Source organism: Grampus griseus (genome assembly GCF_964374135.1).
Source record: "Grampus griseus genome assembly, chromosome: 1".
Classification (NCBI taxonomy): domain Eukaryota; kingdom Metazoa; phylum Chordata; class Mammalia; order Artiodactyla; family Delphinidae; genus Grampus; species Grampus griseus.
The window spans coordinates 176,521,597-176,546,462 of NC_139017.1; the positions used below are offsets into that span (position 1 = coordinate 176,521,597).

Here is a 24,866-nt window from a genome sequence, read left to right on the forward strand (position 1 = left end):
TGTCCCCTGCATCGGCAGGCGGACTCTCAACTACTGCGCCACCAGGGAAGCCCCAAGCTCACTTTTTTTGTAAAGTCTTCCCTGACCAGCCCCTCAACCCCCTTCTTTAGAGTTCTTTTATAGTTATAAATTCATCAGTGTATTTATCTGACTGAATCCTGCTTTCTTAACTGGAGTCTAAGCTGCTTGAGGACAAGGCTTTGTTTTCTTTTTTGCACCCTGTTGTATCCCCCCTCTAGGACAGTAGTAGACTCAGTACATATAAATGTAAACATATGCTAGGATTGAAACCATTCCTAATCTCACATCCCAGAATAACCACTGTTTTCAGATTCTGATAAGTCTTCTAAAATCCTGTGCTAACATATTTACATTTTATGTTAATAATAACGTTTAATAGTAATAATATATGTTAATAATAATGATTTGGGAATTGAGATCTGGGACCCAGATCTTCACGTCAGAATCCTTGACAAGCAAGGATCTTAGCAAGCACTTTCCCCACTGTGACAGGTTAGGGTGGACCTAACACACAGCCCTTGAAGAAAGAGGAAAACTAGCTTTGGGTCCTTTTCTCCCTCAACGATAAAATCCTAATATAATTTCCCTGTAATGAATCAAACTGTATGGAAGATGGGAAAGAGAAAGTGAGGAAGGCCCTGGCAGAACGCGGGTCTGGTCACTTTCCTTTGATTTTAAAAGTGATTCTTTGGCTCTCAACAGAGGTAGTTTCAAGCACAGGTCCGTTTCTTGGAAACATTAGTACGTGTTCCTGTGACACACCTTGGCCTGCTATGTGCAATTAACCAAAATATCCTTGGGTTAATCAGTGTTGTTTATTATTGTCATTTTAAACCCCAAGGCAAAAATAGGTTTCAACTGGCAGGTCCCCTTCCTAGTGCAGGCAGGACAGAGACAAGGGCAGGGTGGGGAGGGCGAGGGCCAGAGATGGGACACCCTGTTCCTCCCCGCCCCCGTTTTCAGCTCCCGCGGGTAAGAAGTAAACGTGGAAAGTTCACAAAACCAAAAAGACACTTGCAGTGGGCGAGCCCGGCCCACACACCTCAGGTCGGCCTGACGCTAGGGTCCTGCAAGACCCCAGCAGGGACAGTCCCTGCCTCGGACCAGTGGGCCACTCCCTATTCTGAGCCCCCAGATCCCTGGGCGCCCAAAGGACCCCCTTCCCCCAAGAGCCTAAAGGCGGCCTGAGACCCCGAGGCTGCTGTGCCCGGGTCCCGGGGCCTGGAAGGACCGGGCAGGGGTCACAGAGGACTTGGGTGGGGACAGTCCCCGAGCTCTGGGCCCACTCCCGACCGTTCCCGGCCCTCCGGGGCCCCCAGGTGCCCTCCCTGGCCCCCAGGTGCCCTCCTTCGGTGTCTACTGGCCGCCGCGGGGCTCGAGGGTCCCGGGCTGAGGAGGCCGCGGGCAGGGTTGAGGGGAACCCGGGGCAAGGGCGAGGGGACAGCGCCCCACGGCCCAGCATCCCGGCGGCCTCCCCGCCGCGTTCTCTCCGCTCGCGCTGCGCTCCCGCCGCTGAGGCGTTGGTGACGCCGAGGCTGTACCTGTGCTGCCCCGGGGCCGCCGAGCCAGGTACTGCGGCTCCCCCCTCCCCTCCCCTCCCCTCCCCTCCCTCCCCTCCCCCTCCCCTCCCTCCCCTCCCCCTCCCCCTCCCTCCCCTCCCCCTCCCCTCCGCGGGACAGGAGAGCCCCCTCCGGCCCAGGCCGGGCCACCGGCTCCTCCCACCACCTCCACTCCAGGTGGGAGGTCGAGGCCGGGGGAGGGGAGGTCTGCATCGGCCGACACCAGCCCCATCTCTCAGCTTTCAGCTCCCCAGGGAGCGAAGTGGAAGCTCCGGGCCTAGAAGTGGTTCTCTTGATTTCCTCTGGACCTGGCAATGACCCATGGTGGCAAACTTCTGACAGCTCTTTTTGCTTTCCCAACCTGTCCCCTTCCCTTCACCCCCCCACCCCTCTCCCGCCCACCGCCCCGCAACTAAAGTGCATTTTCTTTGCAGAATTTTTCAAAACTCTTTGAAATAATTGGGAACCTCTGGTCTTGCCAAACCTCAGTGGGAAATCATGGTATTAGGGCTGTGACCCAGGAGAAAAAGGACAGGAAATGAAGTTAGAGAAAGGAAATGGTCAGTCCTGACCCCCACTGCTCCCAACACCTCCCTATCCCCCCAAAACCCCCCCCCCACGTGAATGGGGAAGCAGGGACTAACACACACACACACACACACACACACACACACACACGCGCGCGCGCGCTGTCACCTTCCTCTCAGCCTCCCACACAGAGACACCTGATGACAATTCCCGAGTTTGCCACTGATGCCAAGACCAGTGCCCGACACACAGTGGACCCCCAGTTAACTGTCATTTGAAGGTGAACAGGGGAAGATGTGACTACATTAACTGCATTTGCGCCACAGCAAATAAAACAGGGAACGTGCCCTGGAAAGATGAAAGCCCATCGGCTTTGCGAGCCTGCCCTGGATTTTGGCCACTTGACCTGGTGTGGTGGCCGCATGGCAGCCGCACACGTGCTGAGCACAGGGGGCCGACAGGGGCCTGGCCACGCATGGAGGACCCAGACGAGCAGCTGTGACTCACTTTCCCTGCCCTGCAGATAAAGGGATTTGAAATATTTACTGCTTTTGCAATAGTGATGATTACACGGAAAATCTCATCTCTAGGCGACTCTGAGTTCCTTAAAAAGGAAAATAAACTTTCTGAGAAAAGTGTTGCGTGGTAGTTTGGGCAAAAGCCGACTTCCTAGTGGAGAGATTTGGCTGCAGGCTTCCTGCCAGGGACCACTCCTGAGAAGCCTCTAATGACCCCATCTCCTGCCCCCATGTTACCTGCTGTGTTGTAGGGTCACTGGAACCTGCTGCTTTCCATGTGTTTGTGACGGAAATAACCCTTCCAGTCACTCACCACGAGCCTGACTTTCGCAGTAAGGAAATACCGCAGACTGTCCCAATCCGGAAGGCACTGCGCCTGCAGTCCCTGGGGGGTGCCCACTTGCTGAGTTAGACCCCAGACATCTCCCTTAAAAGAAGAAGCGAAAACGAGACAAACCTCTGGGTTCCCGAAAGGGTTATTCTGCCTTAGCCCGCCTATAAAAATGCTATTGGCTGTTACCTGGCTTGGCCAAAGTACAGCCAGAATGTCTTCTCTCGCCATTCAGTGCATTTGTTATTTGGGCTGAAAGGAAATAAGCAGGACCCTGCGCTTCCAGAGCAAAGATGGAGCAAGAGGACGCAGTCAGGAGGGAAGGGGTAAGTTTGCTGTCCAGACAGCAAGCGGCAGCCCCACGGCAGGGCCTGTTCGGCGTTGCTGGGGATGCCCTTCGGAGCTCTGTGCACGGCGAGGACCACTGGGGCACCTGCCCCTCAGAGCTCACCCAGCAGCTGGACTTTTACAGGCACTAGAGAGAGGAGACATTTAGACACATTGAGATTTAGAGGTTCTTTGGGCTGGAACCGAAATGATGAGACTCAAAGGAAGAGTTTGTCACAACTTCCCTCACCGTAAGAACTTGAGGTGAAGGGCTTCGGAAACCAGCAACAAAATCCTTACAATAGAGCCTGTGAGAGTTTTTTGATTTGTTTTGATTTTCACTTCAGGGCATTTTCACTAACCTTTTCAGCAGGTGAAGAACTAAGCCAGTACGAAAAGAAGATAGAAAAGATGTTGCAGGATTTGAATTGAACTCAGATCTGTAGCAGAGGTTCCCTCCCTTTTAGATAATCAGAATCCTTTTCTTTTAGAGACGAAAGATTTTTCTGCACCTCTTCCCACCCACCCTTGCCCTCCATATAATTGCTGTTGTACTTTTAGAGTCTTTTTTTAAATAAATTTTAAAATATTTTATTTATTTATTTTTTTGCTGCGTTGGGTCTTCGTTGCTGCGCACGGGCTTTCTCTAGTTGCGGCGAGCGGGGGCTACTCTTCATTGCGCTGCGCGGGCTTCTCATTGCAGTGGCTTCTCTTGTTGCAGAGCACGGGCTCTAGGCGTGTGGGCTTCAGTAGTTGCAGCATGCAGGCTCAGTAGTTGTGGCACACGGGCTTAGTTGCTCCACGGCATGTGGGATCTTCCCGGACCAGGGCTCAAACCGGTGTCCCCTGCATTGGCAGGCGGATTCTTAACCACTGCGCCACCAGGGAAGTCCTAGAGTCTTTTGATTGAGGAAAGTGCATAAGGACAGAAAGGTAACATAAATTTATTAACACTTTTAAGAAATTTGCATTTTATTCATCACAACAGCATCTGCTTATATTGATGGGGGAGGTACTTATTTGTGCAAATTATTATTTATTCAGTCGTGGACAGGAGAGCCTTGCCATAGACAGGTTGGGTCCATGCTCTGTAGCTCACAGATTAAGGACAGGTCTGAGAGGTGGAAGTACCTGGGATCCATTCCTGCTCCATCCTATTCTAGCTGTGGGAACTTGGGCAAGTTATTTAACTGCTCTGTGCCTTGGTTTTCTCACCTATAAAATGGGAATAATAACCATACCACCTCAGAGGGAGGCTGGAACAAGTAAATGAGACCATGTGTGGTAAATTACCTGGCACAGAGTGGATCCCCTGTAAGTGTTATTATTTTGTGACCATCCTTTAGAGCAGAGCACTACTGACTTTGGGGGCCGGATAGTTCTTGGCCATGGGGGGCTGGCCTGGGTGTTGTAGAATGTCGAGCAGCACCCCTGGTGTCTACTCACGAGATGCCAGTAGCACTCTCGCCCACGAGATTGCCTGCTTTAGAGATTACTGCGTCACTCCACAGGGATTGTCTTGTGGACTTCATGACAACAAGAACGTGTTAGGTCAAATGTTATCGCCTCTATGTTATAGAAAACGAGCTGTGAGGTAATAAGAACTCAGGGATTTGGGGGTCAGGGGGGCCCTGGTCTGGTCTGTGCCGTCTCTTCAAAAGAAAGAGGTGCACCGCCCAGGTGTGCCCCCAGGTGGGGCTGCAAAAGAACAGAAACACCCTGCGTGGTGGTCCCTGAAAACGCACGATACATTTGGAAAGGAGATGAGTAAACGGTCACATGCAAAAGATATGGGCTGATCACAGTCACCTGCTCCTGCAGTCCCCCAAGGAAGGGGGCCTCCTCCAGGGATCCATCCAGGGGGATGCAGGCTGCCCCTTCCCAGGTGCCTGAGGGCAGACCTGGCCCTTTGGGTGAATATACGCCGGGTGTCCCAGGAGACGTGAAAACAGAACTATTCCAGTGGTGACTGTAAAAGAACCTTCAAACCACAAAGTGAAGCCAAGGAGGGATTTGGGAGCTGAGTGGAAGCGGGGGGGCAGCTCAGGCCACAGAGGCTGGGCTGCCGGGGGCCGCTCAGGGCTGGTGGGGAGGGCCTGGCTGGCTGTGCCCTGGTGGTTGTGTGACCACGGCCTCACTGGACTTTGGGTTCCTCATATGTAAAGAGAAAAGACATGAATCTGGTGTGCATCAGGGACTTTCCGCCGTGAAAAAGGACTCTTGGCCTGAAAGAAACAAATAAGATTATTAGAAAAACATGCCAAAATGCTTTGGAAAGTGAAAACAGAATTTTTCGTGGAGTGTCTCCACCACCAACTAGTTGAGTGTCGTTGAGCTACTAACTTCCCATCTGGGTCCTCACTGTTAATAATTAATATTGATAGCAAACCGTGATATAGTGTGTAATGCTTGGAGTGTGTACCACCACGAGCCAGCTGCGGGCCTGTTTCACATATATGAACTCACTTATTCCCCATATCAGTCCTGTGAGGAAGGCAGTATCATTGTCCCCATTGTACAGATGAAGGAGCCAAGACACAGAGAGGTTTAGTAGCCGGCCCTAGGCCACACAGCCAGCAGCAGGAGAGGCAGGATGCAACCCCTTGCTCTTGGGCTGCAGTGGCCACGCTGTAAACCCCCTGCAGCGACAACACCTGACCCCTCCAGCTCTAAAATGTTATGACGTTTGTCTCTCCTCTCTCCCCTCGTCACTCGGACCTCAAGGAATGTTTGTGAAACTTTGGGTCCATTCCATAGTGTGATAGAGTGAATTACAGTGTTAATAATTCATAGGGACTCACTTTTCCAGGCATATTTGCATTCTGACTGGAGACGCCTGACAAAGAAAAGTCTGAGACTGAGAGTGTCTCTCTGGTGGTAGAGAGAGAAATTGGAGACAAATTCCTAAGAGAGAAATGGTTTGGGTGGGGTTTCTTCCCAGAGAGCTTGAATCACACCCTGTCAGAGGGCTAGCCCTGAAGGTGGCTGCTTCACTGAAGTCTCAGAATGTTCTCAGCATTTTGAAAAACAGGAAGCCAGTTTACCTTGGGCATGAGGGATCTGGTTCCTAGTTTTTCTCAAAAGCACAGTTCACAGTCCCGGCTTCCCTTGGCCTCTGAGGAGGGTCCCCTCTCGTGTCTTGAGGACACTGAGCCATTTGTCATTTTCAGTAAGATGGTTGGAGACCTGGACATCCTCCCTCATGCCCTAATCCTGCCCGGTACCAAATTCTTTTTTTTCCCCTCTTGGAAAGGAAAGAAAAGGAAAAGAGGAGAAAGAAAAAGAAAGCTTAAGCCCTGAATTTCTTACATGCCTTTTTTATATAGTAACTTTATTGAGACTATAACTCCCAGACCATACAATTCACCCATTTAAAGTATATAATTGAATATCTATTCACAGAGTTGTGTATCCATCACCACAATCGATTTTAGAACATTTTCATCACCCCTAAAAGAAACCCCCTACCCACTGACAGTCACTCCGCATTTCCCCCCATCTCCTCCTCTTCTCCCCCAGCCCTGGGCAATCACTGATTTATCTCTGTCTCTGTGGATCTGCCTATTGTGGACATTTCACATCGACGGAACCGGGTGGTCTTCTGTGACTGGCTTCTTTCACGTAGCTTGTGTTCAAGGTTCATCCACTTTGTAGCGAGTATCAGTGCTTCATTCCTTTTCATGGCCAAATAATACTCCATTGCATGAATAGCCCACATTTTGCTTATCAGTTCATCAGCTCATAGACATTTGGGTTGTTTGCGCTTTTTGGTTATGATGAAAATGCTGCTATGAACGTTTGTGATCAAGTTTGCATGAATATGTGTTTTCATTCTCTTGGGTATATACCTAGGAGTGGAATTGCTGGGTCATATGTTTACGCTGTGTTTAACTTTTTGAGGAACTGCCGGCCTCTTTTCCGAAGTGGCTGCACCATTCTACAATCCCATAAGCAACGTGAGAGGGTCCCAATTTTCTCAACATCCTCGTAAACACATTTACCTGTCTTGTTGGTTTTAACCATCCTAATGAGTGAGAAGTGGTATCACGTTGTGGTTTTGATTTCCATTTTTCTCAAGGGGTACCGAATCCCTTGATTTTACTTCCTAAATAGTCCTCAAAGCGGGTACCTCTTGCTCTCCTGCCTCAGCCACTCCCCTACCCGGGCCCCCATCCTCTCTCAGTCACTTTCCTGACTCCCCTCTTTAACCACTTCTGTGGATTTTCTTCATAAAACTTACTCCAGTTCTAGTTTCATTATTACATTATTATGAAGTTTTAAAAACATGTCTGTCTTTCCCATTGGACCACAGTCTTCTTGAGGGCAGCTGTTTTGCTCACTGGACTACAGCATGGTACACAGATCATAGACAGCTGTCAGTAAATATGCAATGCAATGTTTATTGCATCGTCCATGAAAAAAAATTAATCAACGGTCAATCTAAGAAAGAAAGGAAATTTTTATTCGACCCAACCTGAGGATTATAACCTGGCAGCCAGTCTTTCAGAAAGCTCTGAGGGGGCTTCCCTGGTGGCGCAGTGGTTGAGAGTCCGCCTGCCGATGCAGGGGACGCGGGTTCGTGCCCCGGTCCGGGAAGATCCCACATGCCGCGGAGCGGCTGGGCCTGTGAGCCATGGCCGCTGGGCCTGAGCGTCCGGAGCCTGTGCTCCTCAACGGGAGAGGCCACAACAGTGAGAGGCCTGCGTACCGCAAAAAAAAAAAAAAAAAGAAAGCTCTGAGGACTGTTCTTCCTGTTAGAAGTCAGAGCACAGTTATATAATTTTTGAGACGAAGTGTTATACATCAGAGTAACATATGACAGTTTACATAGTCTAACAAGATGAGTAGTGAGTTATTGTGGCCCCTTACAGGATTGGGAAAGGAATGTTATCTCCTAAGGATTTAGCTTGCTGGTGCCAGGAGGGTATTGTTTGTTGTTGTTGTTTTTCTTTTCTTTTTTTGTGTGAGTAGGCATTCCTGTGTCTTCTAAGGGGATCTAGTTAATGTGTAATGCATATGCTTAATGCACACTAAAGGGGAGGGGATAGTAGCTTAAATGGCAGAGAACATTTTATGCTAAATTTTTCTTTTCCTGCCTTAAAAATAATTTTGTTTCATAAGAATGAAGGCATTTGGACCAGCAAGGTCGGTAAGAACTTGAGAACTTACCCAGAATGTCTTTGCTATTTCCACAGAGGGTGAGCCCTGATTCCTACGGGTTCTTAGAATGTGCCTATGGCTTGAATTCAAGGAGGAAGCCAAGGAATAGAAGTTGAATTATGTGCTCTAGGCTTAGACACTCTACAGCGTGAGGTCTCTGATAATTTTTGCTAGAATCCCATAAAAGCAGTCAGAGAGCTGGCTATCCACGTACCTGGCAGGATCCCCCCAGTCTGGGGCATGAGGCCTGGGACACCAGCCAGCTCCCCCACTGAGCTTTGCTAAGGACTTCAAACCTTAGGACCCATCAAAGCAGAATGTTGGAGTTGCACCTGCAGTATGAATGAAGCCTGGTGCATTTATAGTTTATCATTTACTGGGAAGGGAATTAGAAGAGGAGAAATTTTAATCAACATTTTTTTCCTTCCTCGCCTCCTTCCCTCCCCTCCTTCCTTCCTCCCTTCCACCAAATCAAGCAATAGGACAGCTATAGGGCAGGGATCTTTGTTTTCTTCTCCACTATATCCCTAGTAGCTAGAACCTAGAACCATGGCTGGCTCACAGTGGGTGCTCAATGTGTGAATGAATGAATGAATGAATGAATACCTAGAGCACTTCAGAAGGTGAAGTGTAACATGGTTGGCCCCATGCTACCTCCTGGATGGGGTTTTGGAGGTGGGGTGGGTATGCCTACTTGTGTACCCCCTGCCTTTAGAAAACACGGTGTAGCAACAGCCCTAGAACCCGCCTCCCCTCCTGGGCACCATCCCCTGCTCCCCCCACTTCTGTCACCTGCTGCCCCCCTGGCCCGAGGGGGTGGTGGGGCCTGAGGAGAGACTGGAAACCAGAGCCGGCTGCTCCTTGATAGGCTGCCTTGTCTGTGGCTCTTATCATCTTTACCAGAAACTTCCTGTGAATTAAGCATTTGTTAATTATTTGGTGGAAGAGGCGAGACGGGCAAAGTTTCACTTGCGGTTCTGCTCTTGACCAGGACTCCTGCGGGTCCTGCACCTGCTCTGTGGGGTCGGGGAGGGAGCCACTAGCTCAGCAGTCCCCGCCGGGCATGAGGCGAGGCCCAGGTGCCCACTGTTTCTCTGCCTGTCCTGCTCCTACTTGCCTCTCTCAAGAGGTTCCCCCTTAGATTCGGGGGGATGCTGCCCAGGGGAGACATGAGGACCTCAGCTCGCCACCAGAGGGGCTGAGTCTCATGTGATGGGGACCTCGGTTGTAGTACAGGACGAAGGGCGTCAATGGTGGGTTCAGAGAGCCCAGGCCCACCCCAGTCAGTGGATTCACCTCCACAGCTAGACGCTTCCATAATGAATCTTTGCAATAACTCCGAGAGATGTTATTATCCTAACGCTAAAGATGAGGAAACTGAAGATCACAGAAATTAAGCCAGAAAGTGGCAGTGAGCAAATTCAAACTGAGATCCATAGATTCTAAGAGCAAAGCTCTTTCCACTTTTATTTTTCTCCCAATTTTCATTCTTTTACTAATGAATTCCCATGTGTCATTAAAGATTGTCTTAAATGAGTGTTCAGTTACCCAGGTGTCAAAGGGGGTATCGTCACAGGATGTGTGTGTTTAAGAGTCCCCAGAAGTCTATATTTAAATATTTCTTTCACCGTGCCTTCTGCCTCTTAGAGCAACAGTCCAGAGGCTAAAGGAAGTTAATCAGTGGCCCTAAAAAATTAAAAATTTTCACATTTTCTCTCTGACTTTTTGGGGGGTTGTGTTTGCAGCAGTGCCTGAGTGCATTTGCTGCAATCAGCAGAGGCAGTCCTGCGCAGGAATGTCGCAGGAGCAGCTCAGTCATTAGGTGGTGTGTTGGAGGGGGTGACCCTTCGGTTTTGTTGAGACCCAGTGATTCTCAACCAGGGGTGATTCCCCACCTGCCCCCAGGGACATTTAGCCATGTCTGGAGACATTTAGGTTGTCCCAGATGGGGTGAGGTGTGTCTCTACAGTGCACACAGGACAGCCTCCCACAACAAAGGATTATCCAGGCTTAAGTGCTACGGTCAAAGAAACCTGCTCCACCCAAGGTGCGTGGAGGGTAGGTTTCCAGACACGGAGTGGTTGAAAGACCACGGGTCTTCAGATCCCATTACATCCATCTTTCTGCAAGACTCTGAGTAAATCAGGAGCTCCCTGGAGCCCCGGGTTGCTTCCTTACCTAAAGCCGTGATCTCTCCTCCTGCAGAGGCTGACACCAGTGCTTGCCCTGGCGACGCTGATAGCTGCCTTTGGGTCATCCTTCCAGTATGGGTACAACGTGGCCGCTATTAACTCCCCTGCCGAGGTAGGTCGCTATGGTGGGCGAGACGCAGCCCCCCGGGAACGGGGAGGTGGGTTTGGAGTAGCTGGTTCCCCGGGTGGCCACTAGGGTGGGACTGTACAGACGCTGAGGGCACACAGTGGGACCTCAAGTGAAGGGTGGAGGAAACCCATGAAATAAACAGCGCAAGCCCAAGGGACTTGCACAGGCACAGGGTCATGGGGATGCACCAGGTTCTTGTGGAGAGCCAGGCCTGGCTGGACACATGGTGGGCTGGCCTCCAGGGGTGGGGGGTAGGTTTGGGGGCACTCTGATCTTCCGCAGCCTCGTAATCCACAGCAGAGTCTGGAGGGGCCAGGCTCATCCAGCACTGATTCCGTGATTGGAAGCCTGGAGTCATTCCTTTCTGGGGTTAGAAACATCCTGGGCAGGGACTTCCCTGGCAGTCCAGTGGTTAAGACTCCAAGCGTCCATTGCAGGGGGCGCGGGTTGGATCCCTTGTTGGGAAACTAAGATCCCACATGCTGCGGGGTGTGGCCAAATCAATAAATAAATAATAAAGAGAACCAACCAAATTCTTTAAAGAAAAAAAAAAGAAACATCCCCAGCAGCTTGCCCATCAGAGGCCTCCCAGCCGCCCGCCCCGGCGTGGGTGCCCCCTGCTAATTGCTGTTAATCTTCATTCCTCTCCTCCACTTAATCGTGTTGATGTTCCAACATGCCCAGCTCATCCCAGCAGGTGGCCCAACAACTTACACTGTTCTTTCTGCAAAACCAGCTCAAATTATTTTAGTGTTCTGTTTTGCTTTGCTCTCCAGCTCATGAAAGCATTTTATAACGAGACCTACTATGACAGAATCGGTGAATACATAAACGAATTCTCCTTGACCTTGCTGTGGTCGATTTCTGTGTCCATGTTTCCCTTTGGAGGCCTCCTCGGCTCCCTCATGGTCGGCCCCTTGGTGAATACATTAGGCAGGTAAGGCAAGGTGAATGTTCAACTCCCTGAAACTCATAGACTGCATCAGAGTTTAAAACCTGGGCCTAAAGCAGAAATCATTATCCTAAAACCAGGTAATGATTGCTGCGATGATTTTTGTTTCCTGGGCTTCCCTGGTGGTTGTTTCCTAATGTGGTTAAGAAGACCAGACATTGACCAAGTGTTTGGGGACTTAGGCAATGAAGGTCTCAGGGCTGGAGTTGGGTGGGGGTGATGGGTCTCAGGGTCTGGGGTGGGCATGGAAAGAGCAGAGAGTGCTTCAGAGATCAGGACTCACTCCCGCTCTTACCCTCTCTTGCCTTGAAATCGTCCTTTCCAAAACTTCCTTTTGGCCTTTAGAAGAGTCAAATGCCAGATGGCATGGCCAAGACATCAGGCCCAGTTCAGACCATAGACTGGTGCTCCTGAGCTCTGCTTCTTAAATGAACACAAGCTAACTGTTCTGTTCTTTCACCTTGGAATCCAGTTACAGGCAAAATGCAGCCCAAATTAAATTCCTGTGAAACTCTGAAATGGCTGAGATTAATGTCAAGCCCTTCAGTGTGAGACCGTGTGGTCCCAGGGCGACCCTCACTGTGAGTGTCATCAGTGGCAAGAGCAGAGCTTAAATCTTTGCCCCTAATTCTAGAAGCATCAGAGATTCTGTATTTGATTCCAAGAAAGGTCCTTAAGCCCTCCCACCCCCCTGGTAAATTGGGCGTGAGAGAGCAAGCAGCCTTGTTATGAACAGTATTTAAGAGTTCTTCCCCTCCAGGCCCCTCCCTTCGAGGATGGGCACGCGGAGGCGGGTTGAGGTAAAGTGCCCGTTCTCAGCCCCAGATCTAGTGAGCTCAAGGCCAGACCCCAGACCTTGGTCCCTTCTCCGGTCTTTTTCAAAAAGAATCTGAGAATAGAAACATACAAGCTGTGGTTCAGGATCTAAGGTCCTGAAGTCTTGTTGGGAGGTTGGTGTTGAACGCACAGTTCTCCCTGTGGACCACCGGTGGGCAGAGCGTCAGTCAAGTCACAGATCTGCAGGATGCTTCTCCTGAGTGAAGGACTAGCCGTCTGGTCTGAAGATGGAGCTGACAGTTGCTAGTCCAATTGAAAATGTGATAAATGCTATTCAGTTGTTTGTGGTTTTCTTAAAGATTTATCAGTGTTATTTAAATATCAGTAGCAGCTAACAATTAATTGATGGGTTCCTACTTGCCAGCCTCTATCCTAAGTGCTTTTAGGGGATACTAATTGCACTAATCCTTACAAAAGCCCCATCCCCTCGTCACACATGGGAAAAGGAGGCACAGAGGGTGCTGGGAGGAAATTTCACTTCTGAGCACATTGTGCAAGTAACGTCCACACTGTACTCTTGTATCCGGCACATGTCTTCTCAATCCGTTGCCTTATTTATTTATTATTATTTAATTTATTTATTTTATTTATTTCCTTGGCTTTTTGGGTCTTCATTGCTGCACGCGGGCTTTCTCTAGTTGCGGCGAGTGGGGGCTACTCTTGTTGCGGTGCGCGGGCTTCTCACTGCTGTGACTTCTCTTGTTGTGGAGCATGGGCTCTAGGCACACGAGCTCAGTAGTTGTGGCACGCGGGCTCGGCAGTTGTGGCCTGCAGGCTCTAGAGCGCAGGCTCAGTAGTTGTGGCGCATGGGCTTAGTTGCTCCGCAGCATGTGGGATCTTCCCGGACCAGGGATCGAACCCGTGTCCCCTGCATTGGCAGGTGGCTTCTTAACCACTGCGCCACCAGGGAAGTCCAGTGTACAGGTTTTTGGCATTAAATACATTCACACTGTTCTGCACCCATCACCACCACCCATCTCTATAATTTTCATCTTACAAAAATGGACACCATGTACCCATTAAACAATAACTCCCCTTTCTTATCTTCCCATAAGTCACCAATCAACTTTCTGTCTCTGTGCATTTGACTACTCTAAGGACCTTATATGAATGAATCCTATGAGATTTGTCCTTTTGTGACTGGGTTATCTCACTTAGCCTAATGCCCTCAAGGTGCATTCAGAATCTCTTTCCTTTTTAAGGCTGAATAATACTGTTGTATGAATATACTACATTTAGTTTATCCATTCATCTGTCGATGGACATCTGGGTTGCTTCCACCTTCTGGCTACTGTGACTAGTGATATTATAATCCTCCCTATCTTAATAGGTCATACTTCCCATCTTCTCTCTCTCTCTCTCTGTTGCTTTCTATGTAACTTCCTCAGGTCTGCCTTCCTATTCATTAATTCTTTCCTCAGCTGCAATTCACCTACTACGTTTTTATTTCAATGACTATATTTTTCATTTCTAAGTTTTATTCATTTGCTTTTAAAATCTATCTTTTTTGCTATTGTTTTGGGTAGTTCTGCTTTATGCATGTTCTTGTTCTTTCTATAGTACGCTTTTGATTCCTTATTTTATGACACCACTCATTTAAAACATATTTGATGGCTTCTATCTAATCCTGTTGTCTGAAGCTGTGCTGTTTGTATGTGCGGCCTCTTGCAGGTGTTGGATTGTCTTGTGTGTCCTGTAATGGTGACGCTTCATCTCAGGGGGTGGGGGTCCCTGGCTGGGGGACTCCTGGGGAGCCCAATGGGAGGGGTTTCTCCAGAGAAGCTTTCCCTTTGCCTTTGTCTGGCTCTCCAGGGCCCAAGTCCTACTCCAGTCTTGACTTAAATTGGACTGTTTTGTAAGTTTTATTAAGTTTGATTTTTTAATAGGTTTTCAGGAGATACCCTTTATCAGCTTACATAAGTTCCCTCATTTTTATAGTTTGTTAAGGTTTTCTTTTAAATCATGATAGATATCAAATTTTATTGACTTGTTTTGCTACTTCAATTGATAATCCTATATTTTTCCCCAGTACAATCTTTAATATGGTGTTTTTAACCTTGAAAGAGTCCTATATATGCTGTTGAATTCAATTGGCTAATATTTCATTTAGGATTTTCACATCTATGTTGACAGGTGAGATTGGCCTAAACCTTTCCTTTAATGTCCTCATCCAGTCTGGGTTTCAAGATTACACTAAAATCATGTTAATTTATGGTTGCAGAACCCTTTACTGTATTGTAATATGGGAGCCTTTCCCTCTGCTCCTCACTACTGATGCCCTCTGCATTGGGTCATTTACATCTGCTCCCACAGAGAATATTCCCACACCAGGCCATGCACTGGACCTGTATCCATCTTAGGTCAACAGCAAATCGAACAACACAACAGCAACTGCTGCAACTGAGTAGGTGCTCGGCAAACATTTGTTAAAGGAGTGGCAGATCCTTAAACCAAACCGACTGGTATTTTGTCCTCTGCAGAAAAGGAACCTTGCTGTTCAACAACATCTTTTCCATCGTGCCTGCGATCTTAATGGGATGCAGTGAAGTTGCCAAGTCATTTGAGATGATAATTGTGGCCAGACTTCTGGTGGGAATATGTGCAGGTAAACCATTCTGTGATTCGGGATGGTCAGAGGGAGGGAGAACAGGCACCTGGTGTCTGAACCAGTCTGGGGTCTCTGAAGCATATAGGGTCACGCTGTTCCTACACCTCTGCTGTGGGTAGACGCTTAAGCCCCTGCGTGACAGGGATGTGTGTGGACCGCGGGCAGATCTTCACTGTGGAGTTTCCTGTGAAGAAAGCTGTTCTTTGAAAGACTGAGATACAGAATCTTAGGACAGGACTGGTCCTTCCAACCAGTCCTTTATCTCAATGTTTTCTAAACTGCAGGCTGGGACTGATACTGACCAGGGTTCTTGGCCTTCCCCAATCAACAGAAATTGGCTGGAGGCCAGACAAGAAATACAGGCAAGGCTTTGCTGGGGTCCCTGCAGCCGCAGGAGGGAGCAAAAACAAGTAACAGCTCCCTTGCTCACTCCCCGAGGTGGGGGGCGAGCTCGTTCCTTACATGCGGTGAGGGAAGAGGTGTGTCCAGGCATCAGGCCAGAGGGGTGGCTTGGGTGTTTTGCCCACCCCTTTGTGCTGTTGAGTGCAGGGGGCATGCGCAGTACACTGCTTTTGCTCAAGACATCCAGTGTTTTCCCCTGGCTCTTCAGAGGTGACAGTTGGGTTTTCTTTGGTCTTTTTGTCCATAATTTGCCCCAACTACACATGCACACAGTTATTTTTAGTCCCTTATAGTTTCTCTGCAGCTTGTTGCTCAAGGAGATGTTTGTCCAGGTGCAAACACTGCAGCAAAGGGTCCCAGATCCCAGCCTGTCTCAGGATCAGTTGGTGGATCAGCAAACAGTATTTTCTTTTTTTTTGCTTTTAACTAGGGTAGACTGTGTCACATGGAGTAAAGATAAGGATTGTCTTTTTTTGTGTGTGGTACGCGGGCCTCTCGGCCCAGCCGCTCCACAGCATGTGGGATCTTCCCGGACCAGGGCATGAACCCACGCCCCCTGCATTGGCAGGCGGACTCCCAACCACTGCGCCACCAGGGAAGCCCAAGGATTGTCTTTTGAAACGTTGTTTCAGTTCTTTATCTTTATACATATGTGAGAACCAAGTTGGATGTAAAATGTATTTCTGTATTTTGCACCATGAGTTGTGGTCCAAAAAGCTTGAGAAATTATCAGATGCATGAATCCCTCTACCAGAAAAGAGTTAATTGGTAGTAACCTCTCCAAAGCCATTCTGCCTAGGCCGGGTTTCCCTGGTTATAGAAAGTTCCCCCATGATGGCTTCAGACTGAAGAGACATGGTTCAGCCATGCCGTGGCCTTCCTTCAGGTTGGCTTCCTCTGTAGGCAGAAGGGCCAGGGCCGTCGAGGCAAGCGAGGTGCCCACTCTCGGGGCCGTGCACTGCAGGGTGGGCCCCCAAGGGTAAGCGCCCCTGGAAATGCTGCACCCTGGACACGTCACTCGCCCCCCACCAGGCTGTGGCATTTTCAAGTGACTCGTCCTCCTTCCAAACACAGGGATGGGGATGAAGAAGGGATAATTTGGCTGGATGTCAGTAATAGGGATAATTTGGCTGGATGTCCCTTCCCTGGAGTTTACTGACAATAGAGGAGACAGCAAGGAGCCTGGTATTGGGGGAAGTGGCGAGGGATTGCAGGGCTGGGGAGATGAAGAGGAAAACAAGATTCCCGAAGACAGAAGAGGTCACCTCAAGGAGGGACTGATGGGCCCCCTGGCAAACTTCGTTCATTCCAGCTTTCCCGGAGAGCACCGGACGTTCATCCACCATCTGGCCAGGAGTCCCGAGGTGCCTGGCCCTGCTCCTGCACTTTTTCCCTGCAGCCGGGCTCAGCGTTAGGAAAAATGGACGATTCCTGGAAGTTGTCAGCAGCGGACAGGTGCTGTGACGTTTCTATTGCCAGCCAACAATTCAGAGCTGGTTCCAAAAAAGAAATGTTAGGCTCCAATAGAAAAATCACAGTTTAACATCCCAACCTTTGCTTTTTTTTTTTTTTTTTTTTTTTGGCCATGCCACACAGCTTTCCGGATCTTAATTCCCCAGCCAGGGATTGAACCCAGGCCCTCGGCAGTGAAAGCACGGAGTCCTAACCACTGGACCGCCAGGGAATTCCCAGCCAACCTTTGCTTTTAAATAAGCATGACTTCTGGTCAACAGTTCTCAAACTTTTTGGCCTCAGGACCCCTTTACACTCTTAAAATTATTGAGGCTTCTAAGGAGCTCGTATGGGTTATACTGATCAATATTTACCATGTTAGAAATTGCAACCAAGAAAGGTATTAATTCGTTTTAAGATAGCACTAAGAAGCCCATTACATGTCTTTATGAAAATAATTCTAGTTTCTAAAACAAAAAAATTTAGTGGTATTGCTTTACATTTTTGCAAATCTCTTGAGTGTCTGACTTAACAGAAGACAGCCAGGTTCTCAAACCTGCTTCTGTGTTCTGTTGGTGTGACGTCAGAGGGCGTGTGATCTCTGGAAAACTGGTCAGGGAACGAGAATGAAAAGGACAAGTAACATCTCAGGACGGTTCTGAAAACAGTTTTGATCTCACAGACCCCCTGAAAGGTGTCAGGAACCCCCTGTGTCTTCAGGTCATACTTGAAGAACTCCAGCAGAAGCCTAATCTATTTGCTGTTCGTTCCTTCACGTATTTCCTGAAAAGTCAGGAAAGGGTGTCATCAAGCCCCGTGGTACTTAGACACCCTAAAAACGAAGTAAATGGCCACTCTGACCAAGGGGGCTCAGGGTCAATGCAGCTTGGACCCCCAGATGCTCAGTTTGCTGGTTTGCTGTTAGTCAACATCTTTGGTAAGATCGCTTCAGAGTTTCACTAACGGAATTTAAACTTTAAAAGCTGCTTCTCTGGCTTTGGTGTCAGAACAGGCTGGCCGGGGGTTGCCCCGTGGAGTTGTTTTTAAGACAGAATGAGACTGTTCTCCACCGACATGAAGGGAATCCCATCTCTTCACAAACCTCCTGGTGTTTGTCTCTCCAGTGTTGCTATTAACTAAGTTCAGAAGCACTTAGACTTGAGAAGCGACCACCAGGGCCTGAATGGTGACCGGGCAACATGAGGGCCTCGCTTTCTCCATAGCCCTTTGGGCACTGGGCCTGCAGCGTCCCGCCCGTCCACCACACAAGACACCTAAAAGCTGCTCTAAAGACTGTCTGTCTTTGTCTGAAAATCAGAAAGAATTGGTATTAATTAATGAACTGTGATGCCCCTTTTAAAATATTAAGCAGAATCCCACTACTGAGCATATATCCTGAGAAAACCATAATTCAGAAAGAGTCAGGTACCACAATGTTCATTGCAGCTCTATTTACAATAGCCAGGACATGGAAGCAACCTAAGTGTCCATCGACAGATGAATGGATAAAGAAGATGTGGCACATATATACAATGGAATATTACTCAGCCATAAAAAGGAACGAAATTGAGTTATTTGTAGTGAGGTGGATTGACCTAGATAGAGTCTGTCATACAGAGTCAAATAAATCAGAAGGAGAAAAACAAATACCGTATGCTAACACATATATACGGAATCTTAAAAAAAAAAAAAGGTTCTGAAGAACCTAGGGGCAGGACAGGAATAAAGACGCAGACATAGAGAATGGACTTGAGGACACAGGGAGGGGGAAGGGTAAGCTGGGACGAAGTGAGAAAGTGGCATGGACATACATACACTACCAAATGTAAAATAGCTAGTGGGAAGCAGTCACATAGCACAGGGAGATCAGCTCAGTGCTTTTCAACCACCTAGTGGGGTGGGATAGGGAGGGTGGGAGGGAGACGCAAGAGGGAGGAGATATAGGGATATATGTATATGTATAGCTGATTCACTTTGTTATACAGCAGAAACTAACACAACATTGTAAAGCAATCAGACTCCAATAAAGATGTTAAAAAAAAAAAGCCAAAAATAATAATAATAAAATACTAAGCAGAGATGCCCTTGAGCAGAATTGCAGAGCTGAAAACTTGGCCGTCAGTTTCCTCTTATCTCAGTGCTATAAAATACCCTCCCATCACCAGCGGCTCCAGCCTCCCCTCACCCCACACTGTCTCCCTTGGTCTGCCCTTGGCCACAGCCTCCCTCTCAGACCCCACGTCTCTCTGAGCACCAGCTAGCCTCTGGCTCCACGTGCGACACTTGGACCAGTAACAACCCATCTGACCTTCCTCCCAGACCCCCAACCTTTCATTGGACTTTGAGGAGAACTAAATGGGATAATATCTGTGAAAATACTTTAGAGCCTATTAAATTGTTTCACCTATTCATAAGGGGGTCAGGTATCAGTAAGATGGGAAAACCAACAAGTTCAAACACTGAGGAGTCAGAAGTAGTTCAGTCATTACACAAATCCCAGAATGCAGTTAGTCTACAATATATATTTAAGTTTTCAGTGCTTACTGACAAATAAAGCTTGTGCTTCGATGTCTGTGCATCAGCTTATTATGTAATATACAGTCTCAGAAGGTAAAGCTGGTGGGCAGGGGTCCTTGGCCTTTTAGTAACAGGTTTCCCCCCGAAGGAGCAAGAGAGGAGAGAGAGTCTAACCATACCGGGGCTCTTCCTCTCCGAGACCAAGCCAATCAGGAGGGAAGACCTGAGGTCCGGGTGGCCTGTGTCCCCAGGTGACACCAGTCTGGAAGCAAACGCACTGTCCATGAACTTCTTTGGTCAGACTATTTTCTCTTAAAGTTAAAAGGCCTAAGAATTGCAAGAGGGGTGGTTTGCTTAGTCCTGCAGTTTTGAGACAGTTTCAGCCCAACTAATGCGATTGCTGAGGAAGAATAAATGTGTTTGAAGACAGAGCTCATCCCTGCCAGACTAATGTTTCCTGATGGTGTCTTTATTTCACCCTCCCTCCCAGGTCTGTCTTCCAATGTCGTCCCTATGTACTTAGGGGAGCTGGCCCCTAAGAACCTGCGGGGGGCCCTGGGGGTGGTGCCCCAGCTCTTCATCACCGTCGGCATCCTTGCGGCCCAGATCTTGGGTCTTCGGAGTCTCCTCGCAAACGAAGCAGGTGAGCTCAGGACACCTCAGACCCCCAGCCCGTTCCTATGAGCTGGTCTTTTCTCTCTAAGCGACGGGGCCTCTGCACAGCCCTGACCCCACAGTGCTGAGCTGGAGGTTGCCCAGAGCGGGCCTGAACAAGCTGGTGGGGACAGACTGACGTTCTCTAGTCCCTCTTGGGACACGGATGAGGGAGTTGTGAGGGCGCAGGAGGTGCTGCTCTCTTTCTCTTGTTGCTTGGTGGCTGTCACACAGGGACCCGGGGCGTGGTTATGACGGCCACCAGGGTGCCAGGCTCTGTGCTTAAGGCCTCCGGCACCATTGCACTGGAGCCTCCCAGCAATGCAGCTGCCCAGGGGCCCGTGATCATCCCATCACAGACCAGGAAAGAGGGTCACAAGACCCAGCCTCCGTGGGTGAGGTGGTGAGTCTCAGGGCTGGTATCCACACCAGACCCAGACTTCAGAGCCGCACATCCCCCCACCCCAAGAGGCTGGGGCCTGGCACACAGTAGGTGCACAGCAACTCATAACTGGCGTTGTTCTTGCATGACCTCCCTTTTCTTCGTCTTGGGTCTCGAACCTCTGAAAGGGAAATCACCACTAACAAAGCACCAGTCAAAACATATGGGCCAGACATGATGTCTTTTATATAAGCCATTTAATCCTCCAAACAACCTATGAAGCATGTACTATTACTATACCCATTTTACAGGTGCAGAACCTGAGGCATAGAGAAGTTGGATCACATGTGCAATGTCTCCTTAGGACACAAATGCAGGCAGTGCAGGCCTGAGTCCGAGTTTAACTACCAGCTCTCCCACCTTTCAATTGCCCTTGTAAAGAGCTGGGCCCAGGAGTGGAGGAGCTAGGTTCCTGTCCCCCGCTGATAGCACGTAACCAACCAGCTGCACCCACAAACAGCCACGGATCCCTGGCGCCTGCGAAGTGCTCTGTGGTGTGTGGGAGGCAGCCATGGTTCCACCCAGGGAGGGGGTCTCAGAGAGGGCCTGGGCTTGGGGGGCCGGGTAGGACCAGCATTCCAGATGTGGGCAGACGGGATGGAAGCATAAAGTTCTTTGTGCATGCAGGGAGCTGCAGGTGTGGTGGTGGACTCTCACTTTGTCCCTCCATCCTTTATGGTGACTAACCAGCCCTCGGTACCCTCCTCTAGACAAGAGTGTGGAGGGCAGGGCTTGGCCTTCCTCATCTTTGAATCTCCGGCGCAATTCATGGCACATTCTAGGTACTCAGTGAAGAAGGAAGGCAGGCCAGAGAGAATAGTCAGAGTTCTTGGAAGCGAGTGGGCAGTCACAGCACAAAGGCTGCATAGAAGTCACGGGGGTCAAGATTGGAACAGGGTGTCTGGGTTTGGCAGTTAGCGGTCACTGAGATCTCATGAGAAGAGTTTCAGTGTCGGGGGCGGGGTGGGGGCCAGAGGGCAGATGGCAACGGCCCGAATGGCTGGCACGTCCATACTCGCTGTAGTCCGTGCAAGGGTGATAGAAGCGGGACCCGGATCAGCTAGGCCCTGGATTCAGAGCCAAGAGGTGGGAGAAGGTTGGGAGGATGGGGATTCAGGGTTCGATGTGCCTGAGTTCGAATCTCGGCTTTGCTCCTAAATAACTGATCTCGGGCAAGGGAGCTACATGCCCTCCATGCCTCAGTGTTTGCAGGTGTAACATGGGGTTGATCCTGGTACCTGCCTCCAGACATTGCTATGATGGGGAAGTGGACTACATGTGAAAAGCCGTTAGACTCTAGTGCCTGGCACGCAGATGTCTGCAGTTATCACCTCCTGCATAGGAGAAAAGGGGGTGAGTCGGGCATTCACAGCTCCTAGAAGGAGCCTGAACCACTCATTCACTTATTTAACCGTTTTTATTGAGTGATGTAACATACATAAGGGTCCAGAACTAGAACCACGCCGGCCCCCTGTGCGCCCCTCAATCACAGCCTTCCCGCCCCCAAAGGGAGCCACTGTGCCAACATTTATGATCATCGCATCCTCACTCTTCCCTAGAAGAGTTTCACCACTTTTCTAGAAGACAGAGTTAATTTTCCCTGTTTCCGGACTGAATAGTGTGGAACCACATCGTGTGGAACCACATTGCACCCAACATCACATTGGTGGGACTGGCTCCTGTCCTGACTTGCTTCATTTTCACCACAGTATAAAATTCCATCTTATGAATGAACCATGATGTATGCGTCCATTCTACTGTGTGGACATTCGCCTTGTTTCTGGGTTTTGTTTCTATAATCAGTGCTGCCCTGCCCTTGTCCTTCCGGTGTCCTGGTGGCCCAGGCGTGCGTTCCTGAGCGGGACTGCTGGGTTAGAGCACGTGGGTGTCCAGCATCACTAGCTCCTGCCAGACTGTCCCCTAAAGATGCCACGTGTCCACACAGCGGTGTGGACACTTCCCACCTGCCCACATTCTCGTCAGTGCTTGGTGTTGTCAGAAGTTTTCACTTTGTTCGTCTGATAGGTGGGTAGTGGCTGTTCGTCAGCTTCCATTCTCTAAGTATTTAGAGTGTCCGCTCTTGGTTAGGCGCCATCCTAGGTGCTGGGGACGGAAGAGAAGAAAGAAACTCCAGCTCCAGAGAAAACCAATCAGGATAATGGGCCAGAGCGGCTCCGTGGGGCTGGAGGCGGAGAGAAGCAGGAGAGGAGGCTGGGCGCCAGTTCTCACGTAGGCCTGGTTTCCTTGCAGGCTGGCCCATCCTCCTCGGCGTGACCGGGATCCCCGCGGCACTGCAGCTCCTTCTGTTGCCCTTCTTCCCCGAGAGCCCCAGGTACCTGCTCATTCAGAAGAAAGATGACGTGGCTGCCAAAAACGGTAAGGCTTTCCCCGGAGACCGGAAGAAACGACGCAGGTTGTGGCATCTTTGCTGGGGGGGCGGGGGGTTGCGTGATTCAGCCCCCAGCGCCCTCTCTGCTCCCTCCCCCAGCGCTGAGGGAACTGCGAGGCTGGGACGACGTGGACGCCGAGACACAGGAGATCTGGGAGGAGGACAGGGCCGAGAAGGCCGCGGGCTTCATCTCCGTGCTGAAGCTGCTAAGAATGAGGTCCCTGAGGTGGCAGGTCATCTCCATCGTCGTCCTCATGGGCGGCCAGCAGCTGTCGGGAGTGAACGCGGTACCAGGGCAGCCGGGGCCGGGGCAGCGGGCAGGCACGGGGTCGGGGTCGGGGAGGGATCCACCGAGGGGTCCAGGCTGCCCTGCCGGCCTCACCAGCCTCGGGGGTGGCCTTCCAGATCTACTACTACGCAGACCAGATCTACCTGAGCGCCGGGGTGAGGGCACAGGATGTCCAGTACGTGACGGCGGGCACAGGCGCAGTGAACGTGCTGATGACCGTCTGCGCCGTGAGTGCCCCCGGGAGCCGAGTCCCTGTCTGCCACCAAGGATGGAGGGCACCTTGAGAGTGGGGAGTCTTGGCCCAGGAAGGAGCCCGGAGCTCAGTGGCGACGTGCCCCTCGGTCCCTCCTCTCTAGCCTCTGGGCTGTCCTCAGATGCCAGCCTGTCTCTTGGGGGGGGGGCGGTAGCCTGTGGCCCCAAAGATGGAGGCCCGTCCCCACCGTCCACTCCGGAAGCTACCGCCGTGAGAGGTGGCTCTTCTCCAACGTCTCACACTGGGGACCACTACCTGTGCCAGGGCCACCGTGTGACAAATGGGGCCCCTGGACTGCGCAGTGCGGAGGCCCGCTGGCCATTCAAGGACACACACACACACACACACACACACACACACACACACACGGGCGGGTGGGCGCACAGGGGAGGTGGGCCTGCTGAGCCTCCCACGTTTCCTCGCCCTTTCCCTCCAGGTTTTCGTGGTGGAGCTCCTGGGGAGGAGATTCCTGCTCCTCCTAGGCTTCTCCATCTGCTTCACCGCCTGCTGCGTGCTGACGGCCGCCCTGGCTCTGCAGGTGAGGAAGGGGGCGCCTGTGGGGGGGGCCTTGCACCCTCGTGCACATGCGCGAGTCCGCTGCTTGGGGATCCCGTGCAGCCCCGATCCCCGCCCCAGCAGCGCACTTCCCACTTCCAGCCGGTATTCCAGGGGCATCCAGGTGGCGCTGCTTGTAGAAGGAGGTGCCTGGCGCCCGCCTTCCCAACCCAGGCAGAGCTACTGGCCCTCCGGGAACCGAGAGTCCTGACGCTCCCGTCCCAGGTTGTCTCCGCTTTGCCAGGTGTGATCCAACTCTGTTTTCTCCCCACAGGACACAATATCCTGGATGCCCTACGTCAGCATCGCCTGCGTCATCTCCTATGTCATAGGACATGCCCTTGGGCCCAGTATGTACCCCAGAGCTGGTTCTGTGGTTTCACTGCCCCCTCCTGTACCACCAGCCCTAGAAACTGCTGGCCTGAGCTCCTTAGAGAGGCTCCAGGGAGGGGCGAATTCGGCCCAAATGGCTTCTCTGCCTGTGTTCTTGTGGCAGAGGTCTTTGAGCAAGGACAGGAAAGCAGCCTGTGTAGGCTGGAGCACGGTGCCCGTGTGGTCGGCACAGAGAGCCTTACAGGTGGTCATGGGCCCCCTTTGGGGACATCACAGGATGTCGCCTGTTGTGCCCCACTCTTGCTAGGTGCCTTCTCACACTGCTTCTCCACGAGACCAGGAGTCCTGGAGACACACTGCCCCGCCTTGGGCCGGATGCCTCTGGAACCTTGCACGGGCAGGGGCTCCAGGACCCTC

General features: G+C 50.6%; 1 protein-coding gene across 3 annotated transcripts in view; it reads left to right on the plus strand.

Annotated features, from left to right (window-relative positions):
• The window catches only part of LOC309836817 (solute carrier family 2, facilitated glucose transporter member 5), a gene marked incomplete at its 5' end in the record, with an annotated part of 58,292 nt that overhangs the window by 32,945 nt on the left and 481 nt on the right, over window positions 1-24,866 (plus strand). For 2 of the 3 annotated variants that reach the window (XM_082676996.1, XM_082676994.1), the window contains 9 exons: window positions 10,650-10,748; window positions 11,543-11,703; window positions 15,036-15,160; window positions 20,025-20,177; window positions 22,881-23,006; window positions 23,119-23,306; window positions 23,425-23,535; window positions 23,998-24,099; window positions 24,391-24,466. In XM_082676996.1, coding sequence (XP_082533122.1) covers window positions 10,650-10,748; window positions 11,543-11,703; window positions 15,036-15,160; window positions 20,025-20,177; window positions 22,881-23,006; window positions 23,119-23,306; window positions 23,425-23,535; window positions 23,998-24,099; window positions 24,391-24,466 — 1,141 coding nt within the window. Of the gene's footprint in view, window positions 1-3,208; window positions 3,284-10,649; window positions 10,749-11,542; window positions 11,704-15,035; window positions 15,161-20,024; window positions 20,178-22,880; window positions 23,007-23,118; window positions 23,307-23,424; window positions 23,536-23,997; window positions 24,100-24,390; window positions 24,467-24,866 lie in introns of those variants that run through there. The other variant, XM_082676995.1, reaches the window with a different exon arrangement.